General features: G+C 48.4%; 1 protein-coding gene across 1 annotated transcript in view; it reads right to left on the bottom strand.

Moving 5' to 3' along the window:
* LOC139383386 (EMILIN-1-A-like) overlaps nucleotides 1-23413 on the bottom strand; it is an 86938-nt gene extending 63525 nt beyond the window's left edge. Inside the window, exon 1 of the mRNA XM_071127911.1 lies at nucleotides 22789-23413. Coding sequence (XP_070984012.1) covers nucleotides 22789-22937 — 149 coding nt within the window. The 5' untranslated portion in view covers nucleotides 22938-23413. The remainder of the gene's footprint in view (nucleotides 1-22788) is intronic.
* Nucleotides 23414-25310: the final 1897 nt, after the last annotated feature.

The raw sequence follows: 25310 nt of genomic DNA, 5'->3' as shown, positions 1-25310 counted from the left end.
AGCTATACAGACAACCCCCCAACACACCAGTTCTCCTGAAACATCTTCCCCAGCTATACAGACAACCCCCCCACCACACCACACCAGATCTCCTGAAACATCTTCAACCAGCTATACAGACAACCCCCCCACCACACCACACCAGATCTCCTGAAACATCTTCCCCAGCTATACAGACAACCCCCCCACGACACCACATCTCCTGAAACATCTTCCCCAGCTATACAGACAACCCCCCCACCACACCACACCAGATCTCCTGAAACATCTTCCCCAGCTATACAGACAACCCCCCCACCACACCACACCAGATATCCTGAAACATCTTCCCCAGCTATACAGACAACCCCCCAACACACCACACCAGATCTCCTAAAACATCTTCCCCAGCTATACAGACACCCCCCCCCCACCACACCAGATCTCCTGAAACATCTTCCCCAACTATACAGACAACCCCCCCCCACCACACCAGATCTCCTGAAACATCTTCCCCAGCTATACAGACAACCCCCCCACCACACCAGATCTCCTGAAACATCTTCCCCAGCTATACAGACAACCCCCACACCACACCAGATCTCCTGAAACATCTTCCCCAGATATACAGACAACCCCCCACCACACCAGATCTCCTGAAACATCTTCCCCAGCTATACAGACAGCACCCCAACACACCAGATCTCCTGAAACATCTTCCCCAGCTATACAGACAACCCCCCAACACACCAGATCTCCTAAAACATATTCACCAGCTATACAGACAACCCCCCAAACACACCAGATCTCCTGAAACATCTTCCCCAGCTATACAGACAACCCCCCAACACACCAGATCTCCTGAAACATCTTCCCCAGCTATACAGACAACCCCCCCACCACACCAGATCTCCTGAAACATCTTCCCCAGCTATACAGACAACCCCCCACCACACCAGATCTCCTGAAACATCTTCCCCAGCTATACAGACAACCCCCCCACCACACCAGATCTCCTGAAACATCTTCCCCAGCTATACAGACAACCCCCCTACCACACCAGATCTCCTGAAACATCTTCCCCAGCTATACAGACAACCCCAACACCACACCACACCAGATCTCCTGAAACATCTTCCCCAGCTATACAGACAACCCCCCCACCACACCACACCAGATCTCCTGAAACATCTTCCCCAGCTATACAGACAACCCCCCCACCACACCACACCAGATCTCCTGAAACATCTTCCCCAGCTATACAGACAACCCCCCCACCACACCACACCAGATATCCTGAAACATCTTCCCCAGCTATACAGACAACCCCCCAACACACCACACCAGATCTCCTGAAACATCTTCCCCAGCTATACAGACAACCCCCCCCCCCCACCACACCAGATCTCCTGAAACATCTTCCCCAACTATACAGACAACCCCCCCACCACACCAGATCTCCTGAAACATCTTCCCCAGCTATACAGACAACCCCCACACCACACCAGATCTCCTGAAACATCTTCCCCAGCTATACAGACAGCACCCCAACACACCAGATCTCCTGAAACATCTTCCCCAGCTATACAGACAACCCCCCAACACACCAGATCTCCTGAAACATATTCCCCAGCTATACAGACAACCCCCCCCAACAAACCAGATCTCCTGAAACATCTTCCCCAGCTATACAGACAACCCCCCAACACACCAGATCTCCTGAAACATCTTCCCCAGCTATACAGACAACCCCCCCACCACACCAGATCTCCTGAAACATCTTCCCCAGCTATACAGACAACCCCCCACCACACCAGATCTCCTGAAACATCTTCCCCAGCTATACAGACAACCCCCCCCACCACACCAGATCTCCTGAAACATCTTCCCCAGCTATACAGACAACCCCCCCACCACACCAGATCTCCTGAAACATCTTCCCCAGCTATACAGACAACCCCCCACCACACCAGATCTCTTGAAACATCTTCCCCAGCTATACAGACAAGCCCCCCACCACACCAGATCTCCTGAAACATCTTCCCCAGCTATACAGACAACCCCCCACCACACCAGATCTCCTGAAACATCTTCCCCAGCTATACAGACAACCCCCCCACCACACCAGATCTCCTGAAACATCTTCCCCAGCTATACAGACAACCCCCCCACCACACCAGATCTCCTGAAACATCTTCCCCAGCTATACAGACAACCCCCCCCCCACCACACCAGATCTCCTGAAACATCTTCCCAAACTATACAGACAACCCCCCCCCCACCACACCAGATCTCCTGAAACATTTTCCCCAGCTATACAGACAACCCCCCAACACACCAGATCTCCTGAAACATCTTCCCCAGCTATACAGACAACCCCCCAACACACCAGATCTCCTGAAACATCTTCCCCAGCTATACAGACAACCCCCCGACCACACCAGATCTCCTGAAACATCTTCCCCAGCTATACAGACAACCCCCCCACCACGCCAGATCTCCTGAAACATCTTCCCCAGCTATACAGACAACCCCCCCACCACACCAGATCTCCTGAAACATCTTCCCCAGCTATACAGACAACCCCCACACAACACCAGATCTCCTGAAACATATTCCCCAGCTATACAGACAACCCCCCCACCACACCAGATCTCCTGAAACATCTTCCCCAGCTATACAGACAGCACCCCAACACACCAGATCTCCTGAAATAACTTCCCCAGCTATACAGACAACCCCCAAACACACCAGATCTCCTGAAATATCTCCCCCAGCTATACAGACAACCCCCCCACCACACCAGATCTCCTGAAACATCTTCCCCAGCTATACAGACAACCCCCCCACCACACCAGATCACCTGAAACATCTTCCCCAGCTATACAGACAACCCCCCAACACACCAGATCTCTTGAAACATCTTCCCCAGCTATACAGACAAGCCCCCCACCACACCAGATCTCCTGAAACATCTTCCCCAGCTATACAGACAACCCCCCACAACACCAGATCTCCTGAAACATCTTCCCCAGCTATACAGACAACCCCCCCACCACACCAGATCTCCTGAAACATCTTCCCCAGCTATACAGACAACCCCCCCACCACACCAGATCTCCTGAAACATCTTCCCCAGCTATACAGACAACCCCCCCCCCCACCACACCAGATCTCCTGAAACATCTTCCCAAACTATACAGACAACCCACCACACCAGATCTCCTGAAACATTTTCCCCAGCTATACAGACAACCCCCCAACACACCAGATCTCCTGAAACATCTTCCCCAGCTATACAGACAACCCCCCAACACACCAGATCTCCTGAAACATCTTCCCCAGCTATACAGACAACCCCCCGACCACACCAGATCTCCTGAAACATCTTCCCCAGCTATACAGACAACCCCCCCACCACGCCAGATCTCCTGAAACATCTTCCCCAGCTATACAGACAACCCCCCCACCACACCAGATCTCCTGAAACATCTTCCCCAGCTATACAGACAACCCCCACACAACACCAGATCTCCTGAAACATATTCCCCAGCTATACAGACAACCCCCCCACCACACCAGATCTCCTGAAACATCTTCCCCAGCTATACAGACAACCCCCCAACACACCAGATCTCCTGAAATATCTCCCCCAGCTATACAGACAACCCCCCCACCACACCAGATCTCCTGAAACATCTTCCCCAGCTATACAGACAACCCCCCACCACACCAGATCTCCTGAAACATCTTCCCCAGCTATACAGACAGCCCCCCAACACACCAGATCTCCTGAAACATCTTCCCCAGCTATACAGACAACCCCCCAACACACCAGATCTCCTGAAACATCTTCCCCAGCTATACAGACAACCCCCCCACCACACCAGATCTCCTGAAACATCTTCCCCAGCTATACAGACAACCCCCCCACCACACCAGATCTCCTGAAACATCTTCCCCAGCTATACAGACAGCCCCCCAACACACCAGATCTCCTTAAACATCTTCCCCAGCTATAAAGACAACCCCCACCACACCACACCAGATATCCTGAAACATCTTCCCCAGCTATACAGACAACCCCCCACCACACCACACCAGATATCCTGAAACATCTTCCCCAGCTATACAGACAACCCCCCCCCACCACACCAGATCTCCTGAAACATCTTCCCCAGCTATACAGACAACCCCCCCCCCCCCCCACCACACCAGATCTCCTGAAACATCTTCCCCAGCTATACAGACAACCCCCCCCCCCCACCACACCAGATCTCCTGAAACATCTTCCCCAGCTATACAGACAAACCCCCCACTACACCAGATCTCCTGAAACATCTTCCCCAGCTATACAGACAACCCCCCCACCACACCAGATCTCCTGAAACATCTTCCCCAGCTATACAGACAACCCCCCCACCACACCAGATCTCCTGAAACATCTTCCCCAGCTATACAGACAACCCCCCCCACCACACCAGATCTCCTGAAACATCTTCCCCAGCTATACAGACAACCCCCCCCCACCACACCAGATCTCCTGAAACATCTTCCCCAGCTATACAGACAACCCCCCCCCCCACCACACCAGATCTCCTGAAACATCTTCCCCGGCTATACAGACAGCCCCCCAACACACCAGATATCCTGAAACATCTTCCCCAGCTATACAGACAACCCCCCCCAACACACCAGATCTCCTGAAACATCTTCCCCAGCTATACAGACAACCCCCCAACACACCAGATCTCCTGAAACATCTTCCCCAGCTATACAGACAACCCCCCAACACACCAGATCTCCTGAAACATCTTCCCCAGCTATACAGACAACCCCCCCAACACACCAGATCTCCTGAAACATCTCCCCCAGCTATACAGACAACCCCCCCACCACACCAGATCTCCTGAAACATCTCCCCCAGCTATACAGACAACCCCCCACCACACCAGATCTCCTGAAACATCTTCCCCAGCTATACAGACAACCCCCCCACCACACCAGATCTCCTGAAACATCTTCCCCAGCTATACAGACAACCCCCCCACCACACCAGATCTCCTGAAACATCTTCCCCAGCTATACAGACAGCCCCCCAACACACCAGATCTCCTGAAACATCTTCCCCAGCTATACAGACAACCCCCCAACACACCAGATCTCCTGAAACATCTTCCCCAGCTATACAGACAACCCCCCCACCACACCAGATCTCCTGAAACATCTTCCCCAGCTATACAGACAACCCCCCACCACACCAGATCTCCTGAAACATCTTCCCCAGCTATACAGACAGCCCCCCAACACACCAGATATCCTGAAACATCTTCCCCACTTATACAGACAGCCCCCCAACACACCAGTTCTGTGCAGCCTTTAGTCGGAACGCAGCCACCCTGCTCTCCAGTTCCACCAGGCCCTATCCTCCTTTGTGAACGGTCATTTACAACACTGCCGCCCTCAGCCAGTATTGGCCCGGCCAGAAAAAGTCCACCAGCTTGCATTGCAGGTCTGCGAGCAGGGGGGTTTGAGGACAGCCAGTTTATGCCACAGAGAAGATTCCACCAGGTTGTTGATGATCAGCACCCTCCCTCTATATGACACGCCCAACACTTTAAGCCCTTCACAACCCCACTGCAAACCCCCTGGAAGCAGAGGGGTACTATCCCCCGATGCCCCACATAACAGAGCTTTACTCTTGCCCCAGTTTACCTTAGTTTACGAAGCTCCCTCATACACCTTCAGACTGGTCTCTACTGCCTGCATATCCTGCCCATCACAGAAATGTCATCTGCATATGCTGACATTGCAATGCCTGTCACCACACCCATGCCTGTCCAGCACACTCCCTACAGTCTCCTGCGTAACAGGCCCAAAAAAGGCTCAATGGCTAGTGTATATAACTGCCCCGATAGAGGGCATCCTTGTCTAATGCCCGATCTCACCCGGACTGGCTTACTGAGCCCCCCTCCCACCTTGACCATACATGACGCCCCAGCATACAACAGCTTCACACAGGTAAAAAAAAAAACTCTTCCCAAACATCACATTAAACAGATACTCATGGTCCACTCTATCAAACACCTTCTCTTGATCTAAAGAGACCAGTCCAAAGTTCACATTAGAACCTCTCGACAAGTCCAACATGTCCCTGATTAATAACAAGTTGTCCGTGATTGAGCATCCTGGAACACAATATGTTTGGTCATTATGTAGTATCGAGTCCAGATGGGACTTCAGTCTGTTAGAGAGGACCTTGGCAAATATCTTGTAGTCCGCACAGAGAAATGCCACAGGCCTCCAGTTCTTAAGTTCACAAAAGTCCCCTTTTTTGGGCAGGAGAGTCAGAGCCACCCGACGGCAACTCATTGGCAACTCCTACCCCAACGCATTCACGCAACATGCAAAAGAAGTCCAGTCCAATTATTCCCCAGAATATCTTTCAAAACTCCACTGGGAGTCCATCGACCCCCGGTGCACGACTGGGGGACATCTGTGTTACGGCCTCTGCCAGTTCATGGGACAACAGAGGAATGTCCATTTCATCCCTCTGTGCCAGAGAGACCTTAGGGAGTTCTGCGAACAAGACCTGAGCACACATAGGATCACACATTTCTGCCCTATACAACACAGTATAAAACTCCACAGTCCGCTCCCGCATCTCTCCCACAGAGGTCACCTGCCTATCAGACAGCCGTAGACATTGCATACCCTTGGCTTCCCCACTCTGTCTATCCAAACCAAAGAAGAAAGAGCTGGGAGCGTCCATCTCCCTGAGCATGGAGAACCTAGCTCTTACATGTGCTCCATTTGCTTTAACCTGGAAAAAACTACCCAGGTCCCTATGTAATTCAGCTAAATTAGCCTGGAGGCCTACATTGCCTTGCCCCACCATCTCTACCTCCATCTCACTAATACTACACTCTAGATCCCCCAATATTCTACTAGCCTCTGAGGATGAGAGAGCTGTATACTGTTGACAGAAAAGCCGGATTTGGACTTTTCCCACATCCCACCATTGACTCAGAGACTCATACTCCTCTCTTCCCTGCCACCACCTTTCCCAAAAGGTCTGGAAACCTGAGCAAAAAGTGGCATCTTGTAATTTCACATTAAAATTACAATAGGATGCCTGCCGGGGCCCTGGTGAAATAGATAGCCGAGTCATGGTTGTTGTGATCCGAAAACTTCACCAGGAGAACGGTAGCGCCCAACAGCCTATCGCTCCGATTCCTGGACATGCAAAAACTATCAAGTCGGGCTGCACTCACCCTAGCCCAAAAACCTTCACCCATGTATACTGTATTGTGTTGGTATCTTTAGTTCTCCAAACAGTCACTAGGTCGAACTGATTAATGATGTCCCTTAACACTCCCACTGACACTGAATGAGGCTCTTCCCCATTTCTGTCTTTCGTAAAAATCCATTGTACAGTTCCAGTTCCTGCCGACCACCAGCGTCTCCTCAGGCGCTACCTGTGAAAGTTCCTGTCTAAGACACCCAAATATAACCCCCCCTCTCTCTCCCTGTGTTAGGTGCACACACATTTCTAAAAGATAAAGCCCATGTTGTTAATTTCTGCAAGCAGCCTACTCCTTCACACCTCCTTTGAGGAACACATTTTTACAGACAGACCCAGTACAAAAAGGACAACCACCCTTGACCTAAAATGTGTCCCATGGCTCAAAACAATTGCCCCTTTCCACCAGAGCCCCCAATCGACTTAATTCACCACATCACTATGCGTCTCCTGCAGAAACAACACCTGTACATTTTTGTTTTACATATTCACCCAACTCACTCCTCTTTCCCGCATCTCTGGCGCCATTTATATTGAGCGAGCCTACCCGAAGAGTCTCCATAAGAAGTGGGAGAAAAGCCAGCAAAGGAAGAGACCAATAGCAAAGCTCAAAAAGCCCCAGTGCCAGAAATAAACTATACATCTAAACAGTGTCTAGAGATCGACCCTTAAGCACTGTTGTGACCCACTTCCTCAAACTAAACCATTTCCTGGGTGAGGACACCATGCCCCTCATTTTTTATAGCATGTTGTACTAGTCTTACAAACTTTCTCAGATCAGAAATAAAGCCCTCAAGATAAAACATTTTCCCCTTGGTGTCATTCAAGAACCTTGTCAGTTCCCTGAACGTGTACTTTGACCCCTCTGCTTGACTGGCTGTCAGCTCCGGACTCAATGAAGAGGAGTCTGAAAAAAAACCCTCATCATCCTCTTCCTCAGACTCCCTTTCCTCCTCATCTCTATCTCCCATCTTGACCACCTGCCCTTCCACTCTGGTCAGGCCACCCCCCCCCCAGCACCAGGCAAAGGTTCCATGGTGCCTTTGCCCACCCCAGCCTCTCCCCTCCCACCTCCTTTCTTCTCCCCCTTTTTCCATTTCTGCTTGACACCCTCCTCCTCCCCTTCAGTCTCTTACACTTCCCCACTATACTCTCCTCATCCACTAGCATAAACTGACTAGACCCAGCCTCATCTACACCACCATCCATAGCATGACTAGGCCCAGCCTCATCTACACCACCATCCATAGCATGACTAGACCCAGCCTCATCTACACCACCCTCCATAACCTGACTAGGCCCAGCCTCAACTACACCACCATCCCTGGCATGACTAGGCCCAGCCTCTGCATCTCATTGCCCCATGCACGTAGACTTCGATTACCCCCACTGGTGCTTGTGCCCTCACGTTGTCTACGGCCTTTGTGGACGTGCAAAACTCTTATGCCCCAAATCCCACACGCAAAACATCGTAGACTATTTGTGCTGGCAAACCCGGCATAGAGCCCCTCCCCATGCCTCACTTTAAAATGCACATTTAGCTGTTGCTCATTGTTATTCAGAAACAAACACTTGCCTCCGGAACGAAACAACAGGATTAACGGCATCTGCCTGAAAGCCTGCTGACAGTACACGAAAACCGCTAGCAAACTTACCAAAACAACTCGGCTCTTTCCTGATTTGATCATCCGTAATAAACTGAGGCAAATTTGTGACTACCACCATGGTCGAAGGGATAGAGAGAGGTGAAATTGGCACCAACACACTCCTTACAAATATTCCACTAGCAATTAGCCTACCAAACAAATTTGCTCTTTTCATAAACACAACCACAGCTTTGTTCATTCTAGAAGCAGAATATATAAATTCAGCTCCTACCTCCTCAACTCCATTCTCAGGAACACACCTGAATCCATGTCGTATCGACAGCTTCTCCTTCGCGCTAGGCTGAGAAGCCATCGCACACACCACACCTTCCAAACCCCAGGAAACTTACTCTGTCCTCTTCCACCCTAACTTTGAAAAAAAAAACCTGTGGATACAGCTAAAACAAAGTGTATTAACCCTCCACCATAGAAAATAAAATTGAAAGAAAATAATCAAGTCACTCACTCAAACTCCCAGCATGCACTGCAAGAGAGAGAGAGAGAGAGAGAGAGAGAGAGATAATGGCTTAGTCTGTGGTCTACTGAGGGAAATACACACAAACACACACAGGGAAACTGAGCTGTCCAACAACCACATCATCTGGAATGAGACTGACCAGAATTACACAGGCCTCTTCCATGACAGAGCAAAACATTCCGAAGAGAACTCGGAGAACCCGAGACAGAAGGGGCATGAGAAGCCTGAGAGACACTGACGTATTGAACCATTCATCAGTGCCAGTGTTGAAAGGTGTTAGCGAAGCAGCTTAGATGGTGTAAGTCTAGCTGGGGGGTCATTGTCTTATGTCAGACAACGTGTCGATTCCCCCTGCAATGATCTCACAAAAGAGTAATGGGATAGCTTTGAAAGTAATTTGGCTACATTGTGCTGTCTAACGTTTGAAAATATTATCTAGGTGCCGTCGCCTAATGAACCCCATTTCATTCTCAAAACAGGCTGAATTAAATCAACGTTAAAACAATACATCTTTACGTAATGTTGATGTGTTTTGGTTTGAGAAGTCTTTGTAGCACCACCTCACATTTCGCTAAGGAGTGTGTGCTTCAATGAGCGGTGTTTCTGAAGTTTGACAATGGACACGAATGCTAGCATAAAAACATTAGCTTGCTTCTGAGCTAGTCACTGAAATGATGCTGCTAACCAATCAGCCACCTACTTAGTGCTGCACACACATAATGTTGATGGTTTCCAACACAAAAGCTAGCTAGGAAGCAACTGTAGTTGTTGCTTACATTATTATGAGTTTTAATGAAGCAGCTGTTCTGCCAGAGTCATTACAGTAGCCTCCCAAGTCAGCTGACTGATCAGCTGACACAATGATACAAAGTAAGTTTAGCGATCGTGGAGAAACATGCTGATCTACGGAATGATTAGTAAAGGTAGAGCTAGCTATGTCAGTAAGATAGCTACAACAGTAAGCTGGCAGTAGCAACCGACATCCTTGCACATCATTTTTGCAGAGAAAGCCACCACCTTTGTTTGTATTTTCTCACAATTAAAAACAATTAAATCCCTGTCACAATGTTTGTAACAATTTAGCTAGTTATTCTGCCTTTTTCAAGCAGAGTCATGCGACAGCGCAGGGATATAAAAAGTACAGAACTATGTTTTCATTTTTGAACGGTGGATGCTCTGGAATATTAAAATGTTATTCCACATCCGACAAAACAGATAGATTGAAGGATGAGTGTTGTGTAGGTGTGACTCCATCTGACATTAGACAACGGCCAGGGGGGAGATAAACCTTTTGCCAACTCCTATAAGAACACACAACCCAAACAAAGACATTGTTATGTTTATCTTGGCCTAAGATCAAATAAGTCCAATAACTGTCTAAATTGTTGTTTTTGGTGACCTCTTGCCTTTTCACACCCATTTATTTTGCCAGGTCTCAATACGGTTGGTATTATGTTGGTAAATCAGGGGTGGCCAACTTCAGCCCTCATGAGTCACAGTCTTGTTTGGTAACCCTGTCTCCAGAGAATGTTATTGATCTACTTGAGACTCAACATGTTGTCCAGGTATTCGCTAATCAGTTTCAGATTAGAAATAAAAGATGAAAACCAGCAGACACTACAACCTTCACGGTGGTAGGCACCCTTTGCTCCAAACCAAATGAACCTAGACGCACTTCTATAGTCAGGTTAGTATTTCTTCCACTAGTGGTTAAGGTTAGTCTCTCCCACTGGTGGTTAAGGTTAGTCTTTCTAGCCCTAGTGGTTAAGGTTAGTCTTTCTAGCCCTAGTGGTTAAGGTTTGTCTTTCTCCCACTAGTGGTTAAGGTTAGTATTAGGGAAGGGTTAGCTGATCCTGTCCTCCAAGTACTGGGTCCAAGTGAAGGTCATCATTTTACAGGACACAGGGGTGTTTAGACCCTTGTCCCTTGACCTCTGACCTGTATCCCACCACGACTGGCAACCCCGTATAAAGCTCTGGACCAGGCATGCCCTCGGCTCACTGTGTGTGACCATTAGTAACCAGGCCCTCGGCTCACTGTGTCTGACCATTAGTAACCATGCCCTCAAGCCACTGTGTCTGACCATTCGTAACATTTAGAACCCTGTCAGCAGCAGGGTAGGATCTGGACTGGTGTTGTTCATACCTAATCCCAGTTCACAGCATTTTCAATTAATTATTTTGTTATTTCTTCAAAGTACGTAATCTTAGTGCATTGATTGATATTTTTGGAAAAACACTTCAGTTCTTGGGAAATGTTAAGTGTTCATTTACAGTTTGTAAAGTGGACGGAAAATAAAACCTTCTGTGAGAGTTACAAGACTTTAACTTCATCATTATCAAGAGATGAATGCACACAGTTGAGAAGAAAGCTGTTTTGATAGCAAAAATATTTTGGCAGAGCAGAGCATGAGAGTTGAGCAGAGGGCATTGAGAAGTTCTTCTTTCAGAGGCCCCGAGTATAAAAATCCCCATTCCATGCGAGTGCTGCATTCTTTGATAAATGTGATTATGGTTTCTGGCTTTCCTTTAAAATACATATTTGATGCATGCATCACGTGTCAAACCCCATCGACTAGTCAGTCATTCAGAAGACAGAAAAACAACATGTAGCACAGCGGGATAAATAAATCTCCTTAAAAAGTCTGTAGTAGTTCCTCTGTTGTCTGTAGGAGTTCCACCGTCTGTAGGGGTTCCTCCGTCTGTAGGGGTTCCACCGTCGTCTGTAGGAGTTCCACCGTCGTCTGTAGGAGTTCCACCGTCGTCTGTAGGGGTTCCCCCGTCGTCTGTAGGGGTTCCCCCGTCGTCTGCAGGGGTTCCACCGTCGTCTGTAGGAGTTCCACCGTCGTCTGTAGGAGCTCCCCCGTCTGTAGGAGTTCCACCGTCGTCTGTAGGGGTTCCCCCGTCGTCTGTAGGAGTTCCACCGTCTGTAGGAGTTCCACCGTCGTCTGTAGGGGTTCCCCCGTCGTCTGTAGGAGTTCCCCCGTCGTCTGTAGGGGTTCCCCCGTCGTCTGCAGGGGTTCCTTCCAGCCATGACGTACTGTAGGAGCTCCCTCGTCGTCTGTAGGGAGTTCCCCCATCGTCTGTAGCGGTTCCCCCATCGTCTGTAGGGGTTCCCCCATCGTCTGTAGGGGTTCCCCCCAGAGTTTTTGGCTTGATTATTGGGACCACCCTTTTGTAAAATGTATATGCACGCATGACAGTAAGTTGCTTTGGATGAAAGCATCTGCTAAATGGCGATTATTATTACTATTATTCATTTTATATTATTGTAAAAGTGGCCACCCGGTCACTATTCCTATAGAAAATGTGTGGGCAGAACTGAAAAAGCGTGTGAGCAAGGAGGCCTACAAACCTGATACAGTTACACCAGCTCTGTCAGTAGGAACGGGCCAAGATTAACCCAACTTGTTGTGGAAAGCTTGTTGAAGGGTTCCTGTAGCGTTTGACCCAAGTTAAACAATTTAAAGGCAATGCTACCAAATACTAATTGAGTGCATGTAAACTTCTGACGCACTGGGAATGTGATGAAAGAAATAAAAGCTGAAATAAATCATTCTCTCTACTATTATTCTGACATTTCACATTCTTAAAATAAAGTGGTGATCCTAACTGACCTAAAACAGGGATTATTTACTAGGATTAAATGTCAGGAATTGTGAAAAACTGAGTTTAAATGTACTTGGCTAAGGTGTATGTAACGTTTCGACTACAACTGTATGTCCTCATCTGAAGGACCATTGGGTTCCATGATAAGAGGTTAAAATCAAATTCCTAAAGAAATAAAATAATCCATAAACAAGTAGCATAGACCACTAGGCCTAAATCATTATAGAGGACACAATAATACTGACTTCCAAATATTTCCATTTATATACCTCTATTAAGTTCCTGATACACTCTTAGAAAAAAAGGTTCTGGATAGAACCAAACAGGGTTAAATGCTTGCTTCATATATGGCAGCCCTAAAGGTTCTATAACAGAACCAAAATTGGTTCAACATAGAACTCTATAATCGGACCTGAAGAGTTCTATATGGAACCAATTTTGGTTCAGTGAAGACGAACCCCTGGGGGTTCTGATCAAAGAACCTGACAAAAAGGTTCTATATAGAACCTTTTGGCTGCCATATATGAAGCAAGCAATATAACTCTTTTTGGTTATATCCAGATAAAAACAAATCTAAGAGTGTCGCCTATTCATTTTGAACAGAAATGCAATCATTCGTTGGATCAGTCTAAAACTTCGCACATACACTTCTGCCATTTGGTGGCCAAAATCTAAATTGCACCTGGGCTCGAATAATACATTATGACCTCTCTCTTGCATTTCAAAGATGGTACAAAAACAATTGAAAAAACAGTTTTTTTTCTTTGTATTATCTTTTACCAGATCTATTGTGTTATATTCTCCTACATTCCTTTCACATGTCCATAAACTTCAAAGTGTTTCCTTTCAAATGGTATCAAGAAAATACAGGCTTCAGGGCCTGAGCTACAGGCAGTTAGATTTGGGTATGTAATTTTAGGCAATTTTGTTTTTAAAGGGCCGATCCTTAAGAGGATTTAATTGACCATATAGAAGTCTGGCTCGGGGGTAGAAGTGTCTCGGTGCCTGTTGATCCGAGAGCCAATGCTTCAGTAGCTTTTGCCGGACAGTAGCCGAGTGACCAGTATATAGCTTGCGTGGCTGGAGTCTTTTTCCAGGCTCTTCCCTGACATAGAGATCCTGGATGGCAGGGAGCTTAGTCCCAGTGATGTACTGGGCTGTCTGCATCACCCTTTATAGCGCTTTGCATTCAAGGGCGGTGCAATTGCCATACCAAGCGGTGATGCAGCCAGTCAAGATGCTCTCGATGGTGCAGCTGTAGAACTTAATGAGGATCTGGGGACCCATGTTAATTATTTTCAGCCTCCTGTGGGGGGGGGGGGGGGGGGGGTGCTGGTGTATAGTGTGTGGACCATGTTAAGTCCTTAGTGATGTGGATGCCAAGGAGCTTGAAGCTCTCGAACCCCTACTGATGACGGGGGGAACCCCTACTGATGACGGGGGGGGGGGGAACTCCTACTGATGACGGGGGGGGGGGGGAACTCCTACTGATGACGGGGGGGAACTCCTACTGATGACGGGGGAACCCCTACTGATGACGGGGGGAACTCCTACTGATGACGGGGGGAACTCCTACAGATGACGGGGGAACCCCTACAGATGACGGGGGAAACCCTACAGATGACGGGGGAACCCCTACAGATGACGTGGGAACCCCTACAGATGACGGGAACCCCTACTGATGACGGGGGAACCCCTACTGATGACGTCGGAACCCCTACAGTACGTCATGGCTGGGAGGAACTCCTACAGTACGTCATGGCTGGGAGGAACTCCTACAGTACGTCATGGCTGGGAGGAACTCCTACTGTACGTCATGACTGGGAGGAACTCCTACTGATGACGGGGGAACTCCTACAGTACGTCATGGCTGGGAGGAACTCCTACAGTACGTCATGCCTGGGAGGAACTCCTACAGTACGTCATGGCTGGGAGGAATTCCTACAGTACGTCATGGCTGGGAGGAACTCCTACAGTACGTCATGGCTGGGAGGAAATCCTACTGATGACGGGGGAACTCCTACTGTACGTCATGGCTGGGAGGAACTCCTACAGTACGTCATGGCTGGGAGGAACTCCTACAGTACGTCATGGCTGGGAGGAACTCCTACAGTACGTCATGGCTGGGAGGAACTCCTACTGTACGTCATGGCTGGGAGGAACTCCTACTGATGACGGGGGAACTCCTACAGTACGTCATGGCTGGGAGGAACTCCTACAGTACGTCATGCCTGGGAGGAACTCCTACAGTACGTCATGGCTGGGAGGAATTCCTACAGTACGTCATGGCTGGGAGGAACTCCTACAGTACGTCATGGCTGGGAGGAACTCCTACTGATGACGGGGGAACTCCTACTGTACGTCATGGCTGGGAGGAACTCCTACAGTACGTCATGGCTGGGAGGAACTCCTACAGTACGTCATGGCTGGGAGGAACTCCTACAGTACGTCATGGCTGGGAGGAACTCCTACAGTACGTCATGGCTGGGAGGAACTCCTACTATACGTCATGGCTGGGAGGAACTCCTACTGATGACGGGGGAACTCCTACAGTACGTCATGGCTGGGAGGAACTCCTACAGTACGTCATGGCTGGGAGGAACTCCTACTGTACGTCATGGCTGGGAGGAACCCCTACAGTACGTCATGGCTGGGAGGAACCCCTACAGTACGTCATGGCTGGGAGGAACTCCTACAGTACGTCATGGCTGGGATGAACTCCTACAGTACGTCATGGCTGGGAGGAACTCCTACAGTACGTCATGGCTGGGAGGAACTCCTACAGTACGTCATGGCTGGGAGGAACTCCTACAGTACGTCATGGCTGGGAGGAACTCCTACTGTACGTCATGGCTGGGAGGAACTCCTACTGATGACGGGGGAACTCCTACAGTACGTCATGGCTGGGAGGAACTCCTACAGTACGTCATGCCTGGGAGGAACTCCTACAGTACGTCATGGCTGGGAGGAATTCCTACAGTACGTCATGGCTGGGAGGAACTCCTACAGTACGTCATGGCTGGGAGGAACTCCTACTGATGACGGGGGAACTCCTACTGTACGTCATGGCTGGGAGGAACTCCTACAGTACGTCATGGCTGGGAGGAACTCCTACAGTACGTCATGGCTGGGAGGAACTCCTACAGTACGTCATGGCTGGGAGGAACTCCTACAGTACGTCATGGCTGGGAGGAACTCCTACTGTACGTCATGGCTGGGAGGAACTCCTACTGATGACGGGGGAACTCCTACAGTACGTCATGGCTGGGAGGAACTCCTACAGTACGTCATGGCTGGGAGGAACTCCTACTGTACGTCATGGCTGGGAGGAACCCCTACAGTACGTCATGGCTGGGAGGAACCCCTACAGTACGTCATGGCTGGGAGGAACTCCTACAGTACGTCATGGCTGGGATGAACTCCTACAGTACGTCATGGCTGGGAGGAACTCCTACAGTACGTCATGGCTGGGAGGAACTCCTACAGTACGTCATGGCTGGGAGGAACTCCTACAGTACGTCATGGCTGGGAGGAACTCCTACAGTACGTCATGGCTGGGAGGAACTCCTACAGTACGTCATGGCTGGGAGGAACTCCTACTGTACGTCATGGCTGGGAGGAACTCCTACTGATGACGGGGGAACTCCTACAGTACGTCATGGCTGGGAGGAACTCCTACAGTACGTCATGGCTGGGAGGAACTCCTACTGTACGTCATGGCTGGGAGGAACCCCTACAGTACGTCATGGCTGGGAGGAACCCCTACAGTACGTCATGGCTGGGAGGAACTCCTACAGTACGTCATGGCTGGGATGAACTCCTACAGTACGTCATGGCTGGGAGGAACTCCTACAGTACGTCATGGCTGGGAGGAACTCCTACAGTACGTCATGGCTGGGAGGAACTCCTACAGTACGTCATGGCTGGGAGGAACTCCTACAGTACGTCATGGCTGGGAGGAACTCCTACAGTACGTCATGGCTGGGAGGAACTCCTACAGTACGTCATGGCTGGGAGGAACTCCTACAGTACGTCATGGCTGGGAGGAACTCCTACAGTACGTCATGGCTGGGAGGAACTCCTACTGTACGTCATGGCTGGGAGGAACTCCTACTGATGACGGGGGAACTCCTACAGTACGTCATGGCTGGGAGGAACTCCTACAGTACGTCATGGCTGGGAGGAACTCCTACTGTACGTCATGGCTGGGAGGAACTCCTACAGTACGTCATGGCTGGGAGGAACCCCTACAGTACGTCATGGCTGGGAGGAACTCCTACAGTACGTCATGGCTGGGATGAACTCCTACAGTACGTCATGGCTGGGAGGAACTCCTACAGTACGTCATGGCTGGGAGGAACTCCTACAGTACGTCATGGCTGGGAGGAACTCCTACAGTACGTCATGGCTGGGAGGAACTCCTACAGTACGTCATGGCTGGGAGGAACTCCTACAGTACGTCATGGCTGGGAGGAACTCCTACAGTACGTCATGGCTGGGAGGAACTCCTACTGTACGTCATGGCTGGGAGGAACTCCTACAGTACGTCATGGTTGGGAGGAACTCCTACAGTACGTCATGGCTGGGAGGAACTCCTACAGTACGTCATGGCTGGGAGGAACCCCTACAGTACGTCATGGCTGGGAGGAACCCCTACTGTACGTCATGGCTGGGAGGAACCCCTACAGTACGTCATGGCTGGGAGGAACTCCTACAGTACGTCATGGCTGGGAGGAACTCCTACAGTACGTCATGGCTGGGAGGAACTCCTACAGTACGTCATGGCTGGGAGGAACTCCTACAGTACGTCATGGCTGGGAGGAACTCCTACAGTACGTCATGGCTGGGAGGAACTCCTACAGTACGTCATGGCTGGGAGGAACTCCTAAAGTACTTCATGGCTGGGAGGAACTCATTCAGTACGTCATGGCTGGGAGGAACTCCTACAGTACGTCATGGCTGGGAGGAACTCCTACTGTACGTCATGGATGGGAGGAACTCCTACAATACGTCATGGCTGGGAGGAACTCCTACTGTACGTCATGGCTGGGAGGAACTCCTACAGTACGTCATGGCTGGGAGGAACTCCTACAGTACGTCATGGCTGGGAGGAACTCCTACAGTACGTCATGGCTGGGAGGAACTCCTAAAGTACTTCATGGCTGGGAGGAACTCATTCAGTACGTCATGGCTGGGAGGAACTCCTACAGTACGTCATGGCTGGGAGGAACTCCTACTGTACGTCATGGCTGGGAGGAACTCCTACAGTACGTCATGGCTGGGAGGAACTCCTACTGTACGTCATGGCTGGGAGGAACTCCTACAGTACGTCATGGCTGGGAGGAACTCCTAAAGTACGTCATGGCTGGGAGGAACTCCTACAGTACGTCATGGCTGGGAGGAACTCCTACAGTACGTCATGGCTGGGAGGAACTCCTACTGTACGTCATGGCTGGGAGGAACTCCTACAGTACGTCATGGCTGGGAGGAACTCCTACTGTACGTCATGGCTAGGAGGAACCCCTACAGTACGTCATGGCTGGGAGGAACTCCTACTGTACGTCATGGCTGGGAGGAACTCCTACAGTACGTCATGGCTGGGAGGAACTCCTACAGTACGTCATGGCTGGGAGGAACTCCTACAGTACGTCATGGCTGGGAGGAACTCCTACAGTACGTCATGGCTGGGAGGAACTCCTAAAGTACTTCATGGCTGGGAGGAACTCATTCAGTACGTCATGGCTGGGAGGAACTCCTACAGTACGTCATGGCTGGGAGGAACTCCTACTGTACGTCATGGCTGGGAGGAACTCCTACAGTACGTCATGGCTGGGAGGAACTCCTACTGTACGTCATGGCTGGGAGGAACTCCTACAGTACGTCATGGCTGGGAGGAACTCCTAAAGTACGTCATGGCTGGGAGGAACTCCTACAGTACGTCATGGCTGGGAGGAACTCCTACAGTACGTCATGGCTGGGAGGAACTCCTACTGTACGTCATGGCTGGGAGGAACTCCTACAGTACGTCATGGCTGGGAGGAACTCCTACTGTACGTCATGGCTAGGAGGAACCCCTACAGTACGTCATGGCTGGGAGGAACTCCTACTGTACGTCATGGCTGGGAGGAACTCCTACAGTACGTCATGGCTGGGAGGAACTCCTACAGTACGTCATGGCTGGGAGGAACTCCTACAGTACGTCATGGCTGGGAGGAACTCCTACAGTACGTCATGGCTGGGAGGAACTCCCTTCTCGTCCTTACGCTTCACCACACCCAACACTAAACTGGCAATAACCTAGACATATCTGTGTGTCGGTGTGTGTGTGTGCATGCGTGGATGTGTGTGTGCGTGGATGCGTACGTGGGTGTGTGTGTGTGTGGGTGCGTACGTGGGTGTGTGTGTGGGTGCGTACGTGGGTGTGTGTGCGTGCTAGTGAGACCCCTTTCGCTCTCCCTCTCCATCCCTTTTGTTAATTATATAGTTTACTTGCTTTGGCAATGTTAACATATGTTTCCCATGCCAATAAAGCCCTTGAATTGAATTGAAAGGGATAGAGAGGGAGAGAGAAAGGGATAAAGAGAGCAGGAGAGGGAGTGGGGACAGCAAAGGAGAGGACGTATTTGTGTGTGTGTGTGTGTGTGTGTGTGTGTGTGCGTGCGTGCGTGCGTGTGTGTGTGAGAGTGTCTTTGTGTGCGTGAGTGTGTGATTCACTGGTGTTACTAGACACTATGATTCCTCCCTAGAGCTCCTGTAAGCCCCCTCAGTGAGTGGGAGGGGAGACGCTGTTTTCATGGAACATTTGGATGAGGGAAGGACCGCTCATCTGTGTTACATTTAGTCTCACTCTCTGCAAGTTAGACAGACAGACAGACAGACAGACACACAGACAGTCCATACCAAAGCCATCACCTACAGAGAGATGAACCTGGAGAAGAGTCCCCTAATCAAGGTATTTATTTTTATTAAATTAAATACAAAAAAAAAAATGTAAACATAGGACAAAACACATCACGACAAGAGATACAACACACCACTACATAAAGAGAGACCTAAGACAACAACATAGCAAGGCAGCAACACAGCATGGTAGCGACACAACATGGTACAAACATTATTGGGCACAGACAACAGCACAAAGGGCAAGAAGGTAGAGACAACACATCACGCAAAGCAGCCACAACTGTCAGTAAGAGTGTCCATGATTGAGTCTTTGAGTGAAGAGATTGAGATGATGATCATGATCATGAGAACAGAAAGAAAATTACTAGACACGTTGGAAAAAAAACACACAAAAAACAGCTTAAACTAGAATGCTATTTGGCCCTAAACAGAGAGTACACCGTGGCAGAATACCTGACCACTCTGACTGACCCAAACTTAAGGAAAACTTTGAGTATGTACAGACTCAGTGAGAATAGCCTTCAACAAGCTGTATAGGGCCATTAGCAAACAGGAAAATGCTCATCCAGAGGCGGCGCTCCTAGTGGCCGGGGACTTTAATCCGTTTTACCCAATTTCTCCAAGCAGGTTACATGTCCTGCTTGGAGAAATAGGACCATGCCCCAGGAATACCTGACATGATCACTCCTTGCTGTCCCCAGTCCACCTGACTGTGCTGCTGCTCCAGTTTCAACTATTCTGCCTTATTATTATTCGACCATGCTGGTCATTTATGAACATTTGAACATCTTGACCATGTTTTGTTATAATCTCCACCCGGCACAGCCAGAAGAGGACTGGCCACCCCACATAGCCTGGTTCCTTTCTAGGTTTCTTCCTAGGTTTTGGCCTTTCTAGGGAGTTTTTCCTAGCCACCGTGCTTCTACACCTGCATTGCTTGCTGTTTGGGGTTTTAGGCTGGGTTTCTGTACAGCACTTTGAGATATCAGCTGATGTACGAAGGGCTATATAAATACATTTGATTTGATTTGATTTGATGTCCAACCAGAGGTGGAAAAAAAACCACAAAAAAAACTTTACTCCACACACAGAGATGATTACAAAGCTCTCCCTCACAAGATTTGTACCTTGTCAGCTCGGGGGTTTGAACTTGCAACCTTCCGGTTACTAGTCCAACGCTCTAACCACTAGGCTACCCTGCCGCCCCAATAAGGGACTAAGATTGAATGCTACAACACTGGGCTTGCAAACTGGAAGCCCAGTGACACGAGCCTACCAGACGAGCTAATTAACTTCTATGCGCACTTTGAGGCAAACACTGAAGCATGCAAGCTCTCCGTAGCCGATGTGAGTAAGACCTTTAAGCAGGTCAACATTCACAAGGCCACAGGGCCAGATGGATTACCAGGACGTGTGCTCCAAACATGTGCAGACCAACTGGCAAGTGTCTTCACTGACATTTTTAACCTGTCCCTGACCAAGTATGTAATACCAACAACTTTCAAGCATACCACTATAGTCCATGTACCCAAGAACACCAAGGTAAGCTTCCTAAAAGACTACTGACCCATAGCACTCACGTCTGTAGTCATGAAGTGCTTTGAAAGGCTGGTCATAGCTCACAACACCACCATTATCCCAGAAACCCTAGACCCACTCCAATTTGCATACCGTCCCAACAGATGATGCAATCTCTAATGAACTCCACACTACCCTTTCCCACCTGGACAAAAGGAACACCTAAGTGAGAATGCTATTCATTGACTACAGCTCAACACCATAGTGCCCTCAAAGATCATCACTAAGCTAAGGACCTTGGGACTCAACACCTCCCTCTGCAACTGGATCCTGGACTTCCTGACGGGCCATCCCCTGGTGGTAAGGGTAGGTAATAACACAGTTGCCAAGCTGAGACTGACACAAAATTAAGAGAACTTTGACTATGTACTGACTCAGTGAGCAAAGCCTTGCTATTGAGAAAGGCTGCCGTAGACAGATCTGTCTCTCAAGAGAAGACAGGCAATGTGCACAATGCACACAAAATTAGGTGGAAACTGAACTGCACGTCCTAACCTCCTGACAAATGTATGACCATAGAGAGACATATTTGCATTAGATTCCACAGACCCACAAAGAATTTGAAAACAAATCCAAATGAGAGATATATATATATATATATATAGTGTGAAATACCAGTGTGACATCACAGTAGCAAGATTTGTGACCTGTTGCCACAAGAAAAGGGCAACCAGTGAAGAACACACACCATTGTAAATAAAAACCTATTTTTACATTTATTTAATTTCCCTTTTGTACTTTAACTATTTGCACATCATTACAACAATGTATATAGACATAATATGACATTTGAAATGTCTTTAGTCTTTTGGAACTTTTGAGAGTGTAATGTTCACTGTTAATTTTTCATTGTTTCTTTCACTTTTGTTTTATTATAAATGTAACTTGCATTGGCAATGTAAACATGTCTCCCATGACAATAAAGCCCCTTGAATTGAGAGAGAAAGACAGAGGGACAGAGACTACTCCAGCGGACTCTCTTTGGTGTTTATAGTGTAGACAACATGGGAGAGAAAAGAAAGGAACACCTTAGCAGTAAAACATATAATAGCCCAGTTTCTTAGAGAAATAAGGGTTTGGGGTCATTTAAACACAAACTATTGTTTTTTTTAACACTGATTTCCTTCATCGTGTTACACCTGCACTCCAAATGAGACCCACGCCTGCTCCTTTCACCAAGTTGGGATCCTTCCCTGAGTAATCAGCTTTGACATATTCAATGCATCAGCTTCTCCCAGCTGTTTGGTATACCGTTTGACATCAGAGTGAGTGAGGTGAGTGCTTGTTTAATACCTGTGTCTGCTTGCCGCCCGGACGCCGTTCTGTGGCAGCGCCTGGGTCTGTCCGGAGTAGAGATTATACCGCTGCGGGTACGAAGCACCCCGAATTTCCCCGAACCAAGTCAACACCCACAGGAAAAGAAACATAACTGGTCCCGCCATCCCTCCACACGAAACAACAAAAACTAACTTTTAAGTGAAAACTCGTAAATAATCCTCCCGTTTGTTAATTAACTTTTATTCCACACGAATAGCGGAGAAGTAAATTCCGATCAGCCGTGATGCACTGTCCCTCTCCAGAGTCGGGTAAGTCCATACTATCGACCCATAGTTAGGCTATAGCGGGATGTGAGACAGTATCTCCAACCTGTCTTCACCTCAACATCGATACTATAGTCCTCTGAATGATAGCACTTATATTGATTTCAACGATGTCCAAAAGCAGCTGCTATTCACTATAATTCTTGTAAATGTGCCAAGACACTCCGAGGCGGATCTGTGAGCCTGCTGTTGTTTTTCCCGACGTTCAAATAAGCTACAGTTTCCGAGAAAAGGTTTACGCTTTTAGTAATTTAGTAAAGTTATTGCGAAGCAAAGAAGGTAGCTGGAGTTTCAAGCGCAGCAGGATTGGAATGACTATGCTCCCCCTGCCCAAGTTCCCCTTCTCTCTCCTTCTTCCCTCCCTCCTTTAGTGCGTTGCCCGACCCCTCCCTAGGCTACATATCCAGCACTTACGCACATTTTGCACAGATCTAGGACCAGCTTAAACTCCCCAAATTCAGGTCAGCGGAAACTCTACATTGACATTAGATCAGTGCCTGGGAACAACTTGGGCTAATTCAACTCCCGAATGAGAACATCGTCTATATTTACTGTCACTTATCTGACCGCAGCACCGGTATACAGTATCTGCTCTTGGACAAACGGATGAGTGTTCTTGAAAAATAACTGAGGAGTTAGGTGTGTTTAACTAGGGATGTCTTTGAAAACGTCTCTGTGGATAAGAGACTGGGAAGTTGATTAGATACACTTACTTTCAAGTTGCAATCCTACTTTCTGGACATAATGTACAGTTGAAGTCTGGGGTTTACATGCACTTAGGATGGAGTCATTAAAACTTGTTTTTCAACCGCTCCACAAATCTCTTGTTAACAAAAATATAGTTTTTGGCAAGTCGGTTAGGACATCTACTTTGTGTATGACACAAGTCATTTTTCCAACAATTGTTTATAGACAGATTATTTCACTTATGAAATTCCCTATATGACAATTCCAGTGGGTCAGAAGTTTACAAACACTAAATTGACTGTGCCTTTAAACAGCTTGGAAAATTCTAGAGAAGTATGTCATGGCTTTGGAAGCTTCTGATTGCCTGATTGACATCATTTGAGTCAATTGGAGGTGTACCTGTGGATGTATTTGAAGGCCTACCTTCAAACTCAGTGCCTCTTTGCTTGACATCATGGGAAAATCTGAAGAAATCAGCCAAGACCTCAGGGGAAAAAAATGGAGACCTCCACAAGTCTGGTTAGAACCTTTGGGCTGACAAATATGAAGCAAGCAATATACCCCCCCCCCCCCCCCCCCAAAAAAAAAAGAGTGATGCATGCCAACAAAGCCACTACACAACTCAACAAAAAAACATCAGAGTCCCAACAACAGTTCCAACACCTTACCTCTGTTACACCTGGCTATCAGAGGAGCCTTGTCTGGCAGCATAACAGTTAATTCAACAGCTGTTCCAACACCTTACCACTGTTACACCTGGCTATCAGAGGAGCCTTGTCTGGCAGCATAACAGTTAATTCAACAGCTGTTCCAACACCTTATCTCTGTTACACCTGGCTATCAGGGGAGCCTTGTCTGGCAGCGCAACAGTTAATTCAGCCTCATTTACTACCTAAAAAAAAAAGCAGATATGGCTGACTTGCTTAGAAATGTGGGGACGATAAGGGGACGACAAGCGGATAAGAGGCAATCCATAATTTATATTAAGACATTAATGAGCCGAGCTAGGACGGACGTAGTCAATATAACTATTTGTTCAGTACTTCTGAAATGTACAGCGACAGAATTCAGAACATGGGCCGTTCTTACAGCGTTCTCCCTGTACACCAAGTCAGAACCGTAGGATCATTACAGGGGGCAAATAAGCAGACAATGAAAGCTCTTACAATATTCAATGATGCCATTTCTCTAAAACAGGCTATAGGCTGCACCAAGTCAGAACAGTAGGCTAAATTATATACACAATTATTAGGGTGAGGCACATGGGCCACTTGTTCTGTGCTCACTTGAACAGGAAGGTGGCGTGGCAGTCCTTCGTGGGCAAATTTTGTCATCAAACTTTGTGATCAAAGTCTGCCATTCTTTGGATTTATGGTGCTTTCAAGACAACTGGGAACTCGGGAAAAAAAACAAGTTTGAATCATGACGTTAGTGATCTTCAGGTCGGAGCTCTTGAAGGAGGCCCGAGTTCCCGACTTGGAATTCTGAGTTGGATGACAGTTCAAATCTTGTTTTCCCAGTCAGAGC

Source organism: Oncorhynchus clarkii, chromosome 25 (genome assembly GCF_045791955.1).
Source record: "Oncorhynchus clarkii lewisi isolate Uvic-CL-2024 chromosome 25, UVic_Ocla_1.0, whole genome shotgun sequence".
NCBI classification, from domain to species: domain Eukaryota; kingdom Metazoa; phylum Chordata; class Actinopteri; order Salmoniformes; family Salmonidae; genus Oncorhynchus; species Oncorhynchus clarkii.
The sequence above is the reverse complement of the archived record's forward strand: the minus strand, read 5'-3'. Positions and strand labels throughout refer to the sequence as shown.